The sequence below is a fragment of the Littorina saxatilis genome, linkage group LG1 (genome assembly GCF_037325665.1).
Source record: "Littorina saxatilis isolate snail1 linkage group LG1, US_GU_Lsax_2.0, whole genome shotgun sequence".
NCBI classification, from domain to species: Eukaryota; Metazoa; Mollusca; class Gastropoda; order Littorinimorpha; family Littorinidae; genus Littorina; species Littorina saxatilis.
This window is the reverse complement of record NC_090245.1, coordinates 38,884,040-38,898,322: the sequence shown is the minus strand read 5'-3', so window position 1 is coordinate 38,898,322 and position 14,283 is coordinate 38,884,040. Positions and strand designations below refer to the sequence as shown.

The 14,283-nt window shown below is 41.2% G+C and overlaps 2 protein-coding genes across 2 annotated transcripts in view; one reads left to right on the top strand and one right to left on the bottom strand.

The window, feature by feature from the left end:
* LOC138969046 (origin recognition complex subunit 6-like) overlaps positions 1–14,283 on the bottom strand; it is a 591,738-nt gene that overhangs the window by 42,513 nt on the left and 534,942 nt on the right. The window lies entirely within an intron of this gene.
* The window catches only part of LOC138968985 (asc-type amino acid transporter 1-like), a 48,953-nt gene that overhangs the window by 26,035 nt on the left and 8,635 nt on the right, over positions 1–14,283 (top strand). Inside the window, exons 10-15 of the mRNA XM_070341672.1 lie at positions 1,437–1,533; positions 3,309–3,458; positions 3,733–3,901; positions 4,757–4,805; positions 5,254–5,328; positions 13,821–14,063. Coding sequence (XP_070197773.1) covers positions 1,437–1,533; positions 3,309–3,458; positions 3,733–3,901; positions 4,757–4,805; positions 5,254–5,328; positions 13,821–14,063 — 783 coding nt within the window. The remainder of the gene's footprint in view (positions 1–1,436; positions 1,534–3,308; positions 3,459–3,732; positions 3,902–4,756; positions 4,806–5,253; positions 5,329–13,820; positions 14,064–14,283) is intronic.

The following is a 14,283-nucleotide window of genomic DNA, read 5'->3' as shown; positions in this document are numbered from 1 at the left end:
CTCATTTATGCTTCCTGGCCTATCCCCCCCTTCCACACCACCCTATCACATCTGGCGCATGCGGAGCAGGGTTCAGGAAGTAGAGACGCCGTAGTTAACACCAGAAAGCAGGGGTAGCAGTGTAGGAGGTACTCGGCGTATCCAAGATGGCGGTCGACGGGGTTCCTAGACCCCAGTGGCAGATGTTCCCCCCTCCCAGGCTTCCTGTCTTCACTGGTGGTGACGATGGCTGTCAGCTCGACGATTTCAGCACTGAGGCAGGGCGCATCATTTCCCATTTCAACATGGCGGCACTTGGAGGCGAGGGAGCAGAGTGGCTGATCCAGTCCCTCGCTGGGGCTGCAAAGAAGGAGATCAACTTACATCCCTGGGGGGGATGTAGCCAAGTGGCGTATCCAGTCTTTTTGTGTAATTATCTCCTGCCCGACCCAGTTGCCTCCCCTGTCTATTATCTTCCCCTGACCCAAGTTGTGTCTCCCGCTAGGAGTATTGTGTGTTTACTATCGTAGGGAAGACTCTTGACCGGATTCCTTTCTAACCTCTTACCTCAGATTTAGGTGGTCGTTATGTAATGTGCCGCCAGACTGTCTGGGTATCGTTGGACGGCGTTTTGTCAAGTGGGTGTCATTTCTTTTGACAGGGTACAATCATTGAAGATGCCAGGTAGCTTGGAGGTTTTAGTCTCTTACCCCCCCCCCCCCCCCCCCCCTCCTTTGTAACTGGTTGTAATCTAATGAGCATTATCCGGTGTGCGTAATATTTCCGGTGCTTGACACCCGACCGACACGGCTTCATGCCTCGGTAACGATCCCTTTCATTGGGCAGGCAATCTTAAGACGACACCCCCCGTTGTCTGACACCGGGTATCTTTCCTATTGGCTATTGGGAATCGGAGTTGACCTGTCTTTAAAAGCGCGAACATTTAGGCTAGAGGAGAGAACGCGATTTGTAATACTGAGCTGTGTGCTGCTCATATGTGTCGGTCGACGTGTGGTTGTAACTGAATTCCGAAACCTGTGCTCTTGTGTTTACTGTTGCAAGTGTGTTCACTGAGGAGAATCTACACTGCTTTCTGGTGTTTGCTTTCTGGTATACGTTAAATAAAAGTCACGTTATCGCAACCTCTGTCTTGGCGTCTCATTTATGCTTCCTGGCCTATTTCCCCCCCTTCCACTCCACCCGATCACATCTAAATGAATCTTTTTCTTAAAGACTATTCATATTCAGCGAACCTGTTGGTTATAATTATACGAATCGTATTTGTCAGTACATATTGTTTAATATTATGATGTTTTCCGTTTGTCTTCATTTTTTTGCGCCACTAATGTAATTTCTCAGACTGAGATTATAAAGTTAATTTGATTTGATCAGTTTGATTTGATTTGAAGAACAACAACAAGAGCAGCAACAGCTTAATTTCACCGCACAATTTGCAGGTTATCTGGGGTGGCGTCGAAGGACAAACAAATGCCGGAAGTGACGTCATGGGTTCACGTGCGCAGCAAAACTCCCATCTTGACAGTGTACACCAGGGTGAGCTTCAGAAATAATAGATGGATTTTCCTGAATTAAACATTTCTCGAGAAAAAAATCGACCATTATCTTTGGCTAAAATGAAAATTGTAGAAAGTTTTGAGAGTGATATTATGTTCCCAGTTGTTGTCAAAGGACTACAATGCATTACCAGAAGTAACAAACTTATATTTGTTGCAAATGAGTGGTTATTGTCAATGCCTTGGTCCTGTCAAAAAAGGACATATGGTGTTTTTAGATAATGCGCATTTCGTCCAGTTACAGTTGTCTATGTCATCATCTTCATCATCGTTGTGTAACTGTCACAGTCGTTGTCTTCGTCGTCATCATCGCTATCAAAATTGCTGTTATGTATCCTTAGCAGATTATTACTTTATTCAGTTATTCTGCAGAAAAGACAAATGCTGGAGAAAAACCGTTCTTTTCTGCAGCATTTCTGCATAATGTCATCTTTCGCCGAAGCAGCGTTATTATCTGCAGCAAAACATTTTACTGCAGTAAAATTGAAATCAAGAACGCTGCAGTAAAACGGTGCTGTTGTTTTACTGCAGAAAACCTGTTTACATTTTTTCTGCAGCATTTTGTACTGGCTCTTGGCGGATTATGACATTATTCAGTTATTCTGGAGAAAAAACAAAATGCTGGAGAAAAACTGTCTTTTCTGCTGCATTTCTGCATAATGTCATCTTTCGCCGAAGCAACGTTTTTTTTACTGCAGTAAAACAGTTTTTCTGAAGCATAATGTTTACTTGGTTTTCTGCAGCATTATTGCGATTAACTTTTTCTTCAGAATAGTCTGTGACAGTTGTTTTTTTGAGAAAAACGAACGACCTTGTAAAGTAGCGTTTGTATTCGTCGCCCCCTGGGATAGTATAATAGTTTGTAACTATTGGTAATTCTGGATGAGTCCATCTCTCGACAGAGGGGGGCTCGCGGGCTCCAACATTATAATGAGCCAGTACAAAATGCTGCAGAAAAAGTGTAAACAGGTTTTCTGCAGTAAATCAACAGCACCGTTTTACTGCAGCATTCTTGATTTCAATTTTACTGCAGTAAAATGTTTTGCTCCAGAAAAAAAACCGTTGCTTCGGCGAAAGATGACATGCAGAAATACTGCAGAAAAGACAGTCTTTCTCCAGTAAAACAACATCACCGTTTTACTGCAGCATTCTTGATTTCAATTTTACTGCAGTAAAACTGTTTTACTGCAGAAAAAAACGTTGCTCTCGCGAAAGATGACATTATGCAGAAATGCTGCAGAAACAAACAGTTTTTCTGCAGCATTTCTGTTTTTCTGCAGAATAACTGAATAAAGTCATAATCCGCTAAGGATAGTTATGATCATCGTCGTCGTCGTCGTCGTCATCATTATTATCATCATCATTCCCCATCATCATCATCATCATCATCATCATCATCATCATCATCATCATCATCATCATCATCATCATCATCATCATCATCTTCTTCTTCTTCTTCTTCTTCTTCCTTTGTTCCTGTACACTTCTCTCTGCGTATTTTTTCTTGCATGCTCTATTATCTTTCTCGTGTATAAGTGACGGGGAGATAGCTCAGTCGGTAACGGCGCTGGCTTGAAAGCAGTTTGCATGCTATCGGCGTCTGTTCAACACCCACGTTCGGTGAGGGATTTATTTTCCAGAGCCAACTTTTTGCACTCTCCTCGGTGTTCGAAAACCTTCGTGTGCACGCATGCACGCGATAAAGATCCTATGTTTTCTCAACATGTCCACATTTTGTTTTCCTTCATTCCACAGCTGACCATCTCCATCATCATGATCCTTGTGGCCGACATCTCCCAGCTGGTCCGCTTCTTCATCTTCTGCGTGTGGTCCTTCCACGGCATGTCCATCCTCGCCCTCCTCGTCCTCCGCTTCAAGAACAAGGACAAGCGACGACCTTACAAGGTCAGGCTCACATGGTTTTAAGCAAAGTGCATTCAGAAAGTATACGGTGACATACGTACAGTACGATAGAAACGCTGTCAACATTACCGCTTCTGAAAGAAAAAAGTGGATTTTAGCAAAGAAAACATTTCTGAAGAAAAGAATCGACCATCAATGTCACATCCCTGTCCCCACATTTCAATTTATTTCGTAGCAAATGGATTCCACTATATGCACATTTTGACACAGCAAGACTCGGGTCTTTTTCTGTATCTATTTCTTTTGGTTTCTTCAGGTGAATCTGGTCCTTCCAGTGATCGTCGTGGTCGTTATCGCTTTCCTGCTCATTGGACCTTTCCTGGAGGAACCCAAACCCGAGTTCATCAGTGCTCTCGTTCTTATCGTCCTCTCGCTTCTCTTCTATGTGCCCTCTCACTGGATACAGGACAGGGCTGATCTACCAGGTAAGGCTGTGTACATTTACCGGGTTGGCTGGCTGACAGATTTGCTAACGTCAGTGCCATTTGCTCTCTCACTGCGCTAAGAACAGGCTAAGTCCAACAGATGAAAAATACACTCCAATTTTATTTGCCCGTAAGTCTGCTTGTTCAGCTGTGTCAGTGGTTGTCTTGCAGTTTGAATGGCTGTCTTGGTGAGTGCGTGTGTTCCTTTGTGTAGACACGTGCTGGATGGTAAGATCAAAAGTTAGCATATGATTAACTAACATTTTATTTGATTCATATTAGACATGTTTCTATTTCCACCTTCAGACTGATATTTTTAAAGTCAAATATCAATCAATCATAATGAGGCTTATATCGCGCGTATTCCGTGGGTACAGTTAAGCGCAGGGATTTTTTTTAATTTTCTTTTTGTAATGCTATTTATATCGTGCAAATATTCAATGCCGTGTGAGATGGAATTTTTTTTACACAATACATCACGCATTCACATCGGCCAGCAGATCGCAGCCATTTCGGCGCATATCCTACTTTTCACGGCCTATTATTCCAAGTCACACGGGTATTTTGGTGGACATTTTTATCTATGCCTATACAATTTTGTCAGGAAAGACCGTTTTGTCAATCGTGGGATCTTTAATGTGCACACCCCAATGTAGTGTACACGAAGGGACCTCGATTTTTCGTCTCATCCGAAATAATCAAGGGAAGGAAGCAGCAAGAACTGAAGACAACAGATTGAACAGTCAGAGAGACTTATCTTGACCTGATCTCTCAGCACTTTAATAAATACGCATTTAACAGTGCATGTGACTTTCATTTGTTTCTGACTTGTACACATTTTGTTTTTGTCAACAGACAAGTTCATAATATGGCTGCAGCTGTTCTTCAGAATCGCACCTAAACGGTATGTACACTTTTGCAATTTGTTACCATTCCCTTTACGTACAATTTCGCTTCTTATTATAATACTGATATGTCGTATTATAATCAACAGTCTTACCTGCTGATATTCAAAATGTATTACGATTTAGCTTGTGTACATAATATAATATATATACTTTTACATTGACTTTATCTTGTGCACCTTCATATTTTATTACAATTGTGTATAATTTTCGTCACATTAGTTGTATGTACTTTTGTCTGTTGACGCTGCAGCACATTTTTGACATCGTGTATCTTAGCAAAATGTATATATATATACAAATCATACCTTGAATATGGAGGTTTATTATTCTGAAGGTCATATGTATCACTGGCAAGAAAGTGGGTTTGACCTTCCGTAAGACATAATTGTCTTCATAGCTGGTTTAGTGAGTTTTTACTGTTGTCTCAATGCTTAAACTGAACAGCCATCACCACCATCATCACCACGGCCACCATGGTCAACCAGAGGTCATCGCTGTCCTTGACGACTTCGACCGAGAGTATGTGCTTCACGCCCTCGAACACTTGCCTTATGCTGAGTTGTGTTTGATGCATGTCTTGACCACAGCCATTGTATTTGCACTGAAAAGTTTGCTATTATTAACTGCGTGGCATGCACCTTCTCTCAGCAGCGTTTGTTCTTATCATTTTGCTGAAGATGCAAAAGACTGTGGATTTTTTCATGCTTTGGTTAGAACAAACACATCAGCTCTTCGTGAAATATGGGCTTAATTGCACATGATATATGTTTTGCAGTTTGAAATTTCAATGATAAATTAGACGGTTTTTTCGCATCGAAATTGTTTGTTCTAAACACAGAAGAGCTCACCATTCTTGCTTGTTCCAGAAACTGTCCAAAATAGATGTTTTCAATGGTGTGGCTTTATATCTTTTTTCTTCAAACGTATCTTAGGACTATAAAGTGCTGTAGTGGACAGCACAGTCATTTCAAAATTACACCAGCCTTGTATTTAGGCGGAAGGAATCACATTTAAAATTCATAATTGTTGAACTGGTTTGCGCACCTTTCGCAGCATCGAAGCAAGATACTTCATAACTGATTTATTAGCTGACTTTTGACTCACTTACACGCTGACCGTCTGACTCGGACTGACAAACAGCTGATTGGCTGCATGAATAGGGTTATATGCTGCGCTTCAATTTCTTTAACCTGTGCATTGCCTCTAGCACGTTTACATACTTGATGTTCTAAAGGGATACGCGGCATTTGACCAAAAATATGACAGTGCTCTAATATTTTCTGGGCAAGATATAGACACCATCCACATTAATTTAGTGTAAAAAAAAAGTAGGGACACCGTTTTAGTTTTTTTGCTATGAGGCCCTCTTTTCGGCAGTTTCTGAACATTTTGACCCAAACAGCTGGTTATATGATATGCATGGTGTTCAGCAGTCATTAGTGAATGGGTACTTTTTTTCATTGTGGTAGGTAGAATATGCATTTTAGTAACAAAATATGTCAATTGACAACAACAAAAAAGTAAACTCAAACCGATAACGACATACTGTGTTGAAATATTTACAAATATCAGCGAATCTTGTTGTTCAAACAACCATAATGACAACATGGAATATGACAGCACTCTGATTTTCTTGCAGCAGGATATTTGATATCTTACCTTCAAAATAAACACAAGAAAACTGTAGGTCATCGTGCTTTTTTTCGAGTGGCAGCATCTTTTATACCCCTACCCCCTACTTTTTGGAATAAAAATCATAGGTATTATAAGGAATATGCGAGTGCTCTAATATTTTCTGGGCAAGATATAGACACTATTCACATTCATTTAATGTAAAAAAGAATAGGGTTACCATTTTAGTTTGTTTTTTTTTGCTTTCAGGCCCTTATTTTAGCAATTTTGTGAGAATTTTGGGCAAAACGGTGGTTACATGAAAAATGCATGGTGTTCAGCAGTCTTTAGGGAATGAGTATTTCTTTTTTGATTGTGGTACAGAGAATGCTTTTACTACTGTAAAACGTTTAATAATCAGATGTGTCAATAAAAAAAAATCAAAGGTAGACTCAGATGCCGCGTATCCCTTTAACTGAAACTATTAAAGTCGCTGCCGGGGTCATTGGCAGTATTACTTTTGTTTTCAAGACACGGTTAACCTGACCACACAATCCTGCAATGACATATAATGTTCACGTCTGGCATCAAATGTGGATTTGACATTTGGACTTTTACTGTAGACAATACTCGCATGGCACCTGGCTAACATGTACGATGCTTATGTCATACAGTTACTTATATTATCTCAGCTCTTTATGTTCTTTCGTAATGTTCTCTCCTTTGTATACACGATTCTAATGTTTTACTGTCGTTCTTCTTTTTTGTTTTCCTTTTGAAAAAAAATGTCTGCTTAAACACGCCCGATTTTTATTGCACTAACCTCAGTCGAGATGCTTCCGACTTTCTTCAGATTATACGCCATTGCTTTGATTACACACACTTTGCACGGGTTTTTGCTTTCATGGGCCACCAACGAAAAGCACAAGCACAAATAAATTATACACTTGTGAGAGAGTATAATGCGAATTACTTGTTTACCGTTAGAGTGTAATTTACGCTATTTTTTACTGTTGTTATTTGGGATATTGTTGACATTTGTTAGTGGAAAAGATGATTTAATGTAAAGGTAAGACTTTGTCCTTCACAAAAGTTTGCTTCTGTAAAATCTGAACGCAGGGTTACACCATTCTGAATATAAAAACAAGTCGCGTAAGGCGAAAATACAACATTTAGTCAAGCTCAGTCGAACTCACAGAATGAAACTGAACGTACTGCATTTTTTCCGCAAGACCGTATACTCGTAGCATCATCTGTCCACCGTTTGTTCTGAGCGTGTTTGTAATCCAAACATATCATATCTATATGTTTGGGGAATCAGGAACCGACAGGGAATAAGATGAAATTGTTTTTAAATCGATTTCGAAAATTTAATTTTAATCATAATTTTTATATTTTTAATTTTCAAAACTTGTTTTTAATCCGAATATAACATATTTATATGTTTTTAGAATCAGCAAATAATGAAAAATAAGATGAAATTGTTTTTGGATCGTTTTATAAAAAAATAATTTTAATTACAATTTTCAGATTTTTAATGACCAAAATTATCAATTAATTTTTAAGCCTCTAAGCTGAAATGCAATACCAAAGTCCGGCCTTCGTCGAAGATTGCTTGGCCAAAATTTCAATCAATTTGATTGAAAAATGAAGGTGTGACAGTGCCGCCTCAACTTTTACAAAAAGCCGGATATGACGTCATCAAAGACATTTATCGACAAAATAAAAAAGAATCTGGGAATATCATACCCAGGAACTCTCATGTAAAATTTCATAAAGATCGGTTCAGTAGTTTACTCTGAATCGCTCTACACACACACACACACAGACACACATACACACATACACCACGACCCTCGTTTCGATTCCCCCTCTATGTTAAAACATTTAGTCAAAACTTGACTAAATGTAATGATACGCCTGAAGATAAGGTTTTAATGACTCTCCCGCCTCTCTTCGTCTCGGTCTTTGTCTGCCTTTCGCATCTTTTTGGTACCTCTTCGCAAGAAAACTGCTTTATCAAGTTAATTTTGTGGTTTTCCATTTTCCTCGTTCCTTCATCATTTGTATTATGTTATATGAAGTCTTATATCGCGCGCGTTATATGAAGTCTTATATCGCGCGCGTATCTCCAGACTCGGACTCAAGGCCAGGGATCTATTTATGCCGTGTGAGATGGAATTTTTTACACAATACATCACGCATTCACATCGACCAGCAGATCGCAGCCATTTCGGCGCATATCCTACTTTTCACGGCCTATTATTCCAAATCACACGGGTATTTTGGTGGACATTTTTTATCTATGCCTATACAATTTTGCCAGGAAAGACCCTTTTGTCAATCGTGGGATCTTTAACGTGCACACCCCAATGTAGTGTACACGAAGGGACCTCGGTTTTTCGTCTCATCCGAAAGACTAGCACTTGAACACACCACCTAGGTTAGGAAAGGGGGGAGAAAATTGAGTAACACCCTATCTCTTCTTTATTTGGTGTTTAACGTCGTTTTCAACCACGAAGGTTATATTGCGACGAGGGAAAGGGGGGAGATGGGATAGGGGAAAGGGGGGAGATGGGATAGAGCCACTTGTTAAGTGTTTCTTGTTCACAAAAGCACTAATCAAAAAATTGCTCCAGGGGCTTGCAACGTAGTACAATATATGACCTTACTGGGAGAATGCAAGTTTCCAGTACAAAGGACTAAACATTTCTTACATACTGCTTGACTAAAATCTTTACAAACATTGACTATATTCTATACAAGAACCACTCAACAAGGGTAAAAGGAGAAACAGAATCCGTTAGTCGCCTCTTACGACATGCGGGGTGCAGAGAAATAAGGATGTGGAAAAGAAGACTTTTGGTAAGTGAAATAAAGGTGATGGATCCAGTCAGGTAGAAATAAGACAACAAGAAAAGAATTGGAAAACTGCAGGGAATAGTAGGGAGAGTTTTCTTGGAAGGAAATATAGGTGAAAGGACTGGTAAGGCAGAAATAAGACAAAAGAAGAGAAGTAAAGGGGTGGGGTAACTCTGTTTAAACGCTCCCGCCGCGTGAAGGCGACCCCATGGGGGCCCTATCTCCAGACTCAGACTCAAGGCGCAGGGATCTATTTAATCACCTGACAGTCCCGTCCCTTATCTCCTGACTCGGACTCAAGGCGCAGGGATCTATTTAATCACCTGACAGTCCCGTCCCTTTCATACGGAACCCGGATCGTATCAACTGATTCAGGAAATTGATGCATCCAAAACCAAGAATTTGATGCATCGTTTGGATGCATCAGAATTCTCGGGTTTTCCCGGAAAGTGCCGAGCAAAAAGCAAAATTTGAACCGGAATACGAAGCGAAACGAACTATTTCTATCAACTGATGCAGGAAATTGATGCATCCAAAACCACGAATTTGATGCATCGTACAAGGGCTTCTTGTGTGTAAGATCCCGATCGCAAAACATTTGCACAATAAGAAAAGGTTCGCCGAACACCAGTCAAAAACGATTCTTTTTCGGCCATGTTGAAAACGTCGGAAAACGAAAGTTTGAGTCGAAGGTCAAGGGGGTAACATGAATAACACCGAATTCCAATTGTCGCCTAACGTCGAATTGCTCCATTGTCGCCTAATGACGAATTGCCAAATGTCGCCTAATGTCGAATTGCCAATTGTCGCCTAACCTAGAATGCCAAATGTCGCCTAATGTCGAATTGCCAATTGTTGCCTAAGACCGAATTCCCATTGTCGCCTAACATAGAATGCCAAATGTCGCCTAATGTCGAATTGCCAATTGTCGCATAAGACCGAATTCCCATTGTCGCCTAACATAGAATGCCAAATGTCGCCTAATGTCGAATTGCCAATTGTCGCATAAGACCGAATTCCCATTGTCGCCTAACATAGAATGCCAAATGTTGCCTAATGTCGAAGTGCCAAATGGTGCCTAACACCGAATTACTTTTTTTTTTTAACTGTTTTTAATCCAATTGTTCACTCCATTACAAAAGGCTGGCATTTGAATATATTTGGTTTAAACACGATTTTATTCAGAATTTCACAAGATAAAATGGACAGATTTTACACACAAACAAGCAATATACTTATAGGCAGTGAGTAACATGACGTACAATTACACAGCCTGCCTGTTGTTGGGTGCCACGTTGCCCTGAACGTGAACCCCGCAGTCGTAACACAAGGCATGTCCGCAAGGGACGAACACTGCTCTATGCCATTTCAAACACCCGGACCACACTCGCTATATCGGCGCGGCAGCAGTGACATCTGTTGTTGGGTGCCACGTTGCCCCGAACGTGAACCCCGCAGTCGTAACACAAGGCATGTCCGCAAGGGACGAAAACTGCGTTCCGGGGGGTTCAAGAGACAAAACGGGGCACGAGTTGTCGGGTGCCCTTGTGGGGGAGCTGCTGCGGTCTGTGGTGTCGTCCTGGTCATCCTGGTGGTTGACGTTTTCCTCGTCCGTTTGTGGCTCTCTATCTGGGTTGCCTTCTCGTGGTCCATCAGCGTTGCCGTCTTCGTCAGTTTGTGGCTCTCTATCTGGGTTGCCTTCTCGTGGTCCATCAGCGTTGCCGTCTTCGTCAGTTTGTGGCTCTCTATCTGGGTTGCCTTCTCGTGGTCCATCAGCGTTGCCGTCTTCGTCAGTTTGTTGCTCTCTATCTGGGTTGCCTTCTCGTGGTCCATCAGCGTTGCCGTCTTCGTCAGTTTGTGGCTCTCTATCTGGGTTGCCTTCTCGTGGTCCATCAGCGTTGCCGTCTTCGTCAGTCTGGTGTTCTCATGTCTCAACATGATCCTCGGCATATCTCCCAATGAACGCGCATGCTCTTTTGACGAAGGCCAGCGGGGCGATTTGTTGACCTGTGAGTTGTTCGCCAAGGACTGGAAGTCGTCGCTCATTATTGATCTGCAACACCGAACGCCTCCTTGCGATCTCCTCGCCGTTTGTCAGAAGGGAAAGGTCATTCAGTTTGCATTCTATCAATTTGTTAACCGTACCTTCTTGTACAGTGTATCTTGAAGTGGTTGTCTAGAAGCGGTCCGTGTGAGTGAGGGTTGGTTACTCTGCAGACGCCATCTCTGATGACCGCTCGGCCCCTGCAGTCTGCATCCGTACATGACAGGTATCGCGACAACGTTTTCCCAATGCGCTTTGTACCTCGGTACTCATGGTCTTCATGTCGATATAAAGTGGTGTCCTTCCTTCTTCCTTCAAATGTGGTTTACATGGTGGCAGACTCGGAACTGTCTACTTGCTTTGATTCGTTGTGACTTTATATAATGCTGGTTTTCAATTTTGGTCATCATAGCTGGACTCCGAACACTTTGTTCACATCACGCCAAACTCAACGCGAAATTTACGTGAAGCTCAACATTACCCTTTCTCAATTGTGAATAGAGCTCAACTTGGCGTTCTTTTTTTTATTTTGCGTTCTGTTCTTGGCAATATGTTTGTCACGTTATTTCCCATAAAAACGCGGAAGATTTCTTTGTCTGTCTAACTATCTTGTCTGTCGGGGACCGTCTGTGTTAGGCGACAATGGGAATTCGGTGTTAGGCGCCATTTGGCAATTCGACATTGGGCGACATTTGGAATTCTATGTTAGGCGACAATGGGAATTCGGTGTTAGGCGCCATTTGGCAATTCGACATTAGGCGACATTTGGAATTCTATGTTAGGCGACAATGGGAATTCGGTGTTAGGCGCCATTTGGCAATTCGACATTAGGCGACATTTGGAATTCTATGTTAGGCGACAATGGGAATTCGGTGTTAGGCGCCATTTGGCAATTCGACATTAGGCGACATTTGGCTAAAGAACAAATTCTAAGTTAGGCGACAAATGGTATTCGGTCTTAGACGACAATTGCAATTCGGCGTTATTCCGCGTTCCCGGTCAAGGGCGTCAAAACTTCGTGTGCACAAAAGACAAACCACAAACAAACCAAAAAATGCCTTAAAATGCATAATGCCGTGACTTTGACTTGTTCCCTATTTTATGGTATGTTGTACGTTTATTTTTATATTTAGTCAAGTTTTGACTAAATATTTTAACATCGAGGGGGAATCGAAACGAGGGTCGTGGTGTATGTGCGTGTGTCTGTGTGTCTGTGTGTGTGTGTGTGTGTGTGTAGAGCGATTCAGACTAAACTACTGGACCGATCTTTATGAAATTTGACATGAGAGTTCCTGGGTATGATATCCCCGAACGTTTTTTTCATTTTTTTGATAAATGTCTTTGATGACGTCATATCCGGCTTTTCGTGAAAGTTGAGGCGGCACTGTCACGCCTTCATTTTTCAACCAAATTGGTTGAAATTTTGGTCAAGTAATCTTCGACGAAGCCCGGACTTCGGTATTGCATTTCAGCTTGGTGGCTTAAACATTAATTAATGACTTTGGTCATTAAAAATCTGAAAATTGTAAAAAAAAAAAATTTTTATAAAACGATCCAAATTTACGTTTATCTTATTTTCCATCATTTGCTGATTCCAAAAACATATAAATATGTTATATTCGGATTAAAAACAAGCTCTGAAAATTAAATATATAAAAATTATTATCAAAATTAAATTGTCCAAATCAATTTAAAAACACTTTCATCTTATTCCTTGTCGGTTACTGATTCCAAAAACATATAGATATGATATGTTTGGATTAAAAACACGCTCAGAAAGTTAAAACAAAGAGAGGTACAGAAAAGCGTGCTATCCTTCTTAGCGCAACTACTACCCCGCTCTTCTTGTCAATTTCACTGCCTTTGCCATGAGCGGTGGACTGACGATGCAACGAGTATAGTCTTTACGGTCTTGCTAAAGAATGGCATTGCGTTCAGTTTCATTCTGTGAGTTCGACAGCTACTTGACTAAATATTGTATTTTCGCCTTACGCGACTTGTTGTTTTATCTAACCAATCTGTTTATATTCGTCAAAATGTCATTTCAAGTTTTTCCGTGCTCAGGCATTTCTTACGGATTTTGTTTGTTTGTTTGCTTAACGCCCAGCCGACCACGAAGGGCCATATCAGGGCGGTATTTCTTACGGAAAGACCGGAAATGAATGATCTTTCGCATGCATACAAAACCGAAAGTGATGCATCAAAATGATGCATCAAAATGATGCATTAAAATGATTCATCGTTTTCTAAAAGGATGCATCATTTTTCGTATTGGATGCATCAGTTTTGGAAAATGATGCATCCTTTTTGAAAATGATGCATCCTTTTGTGAAAATGATGCATCCGATACGAAAATGATGCATCAAATTCTTGGTTTTGGATGCATCAATTTCCTGCATCAGTTGATACGATCCGCGTTCAGAACTTACAGTGTACACTTCACGAAAGACTCTATCTTCAAGCTGTTAAAACTGCATGTTTATCCCTTTTCCAGCGAAATGCGGCGAAAGTCGATCTTGCGGCGAATGTCGTCGTTCGCACTGGGTCGTAACAGCATCGCCTTGGGCCGGAACAGTATCCTCATCCCTGCTGGAGCTTCTCCGGCCACGATACGGAGGATCCAGGGCTCCCCCTCCCTCCTCCGCCGTGTGTCCAGAGTGTCCCACATGTCCCGACTGGACGGGGCAGGCTCCCCTGGACAGTACCGACGCAACGTCAGTTCTCCTACGATCATCAGGTAAAGTTTTCTATGGATCACGTGCACCAACACTGACTTTTTGGATGGTATTGTCCCAAAATAGTTGTTTGTGTATGTGGATGGTATTGTCCAAAGTGGATGTTGTGTTAATGTAAGTTTATAGTTAAATTACTGTGCTAGAATGTATATATATGTATTTGATGTTCAAATAGGTGTTTTTTTCATAGTTAATATGTAAAGCGCGGAGAGCACAGACCCC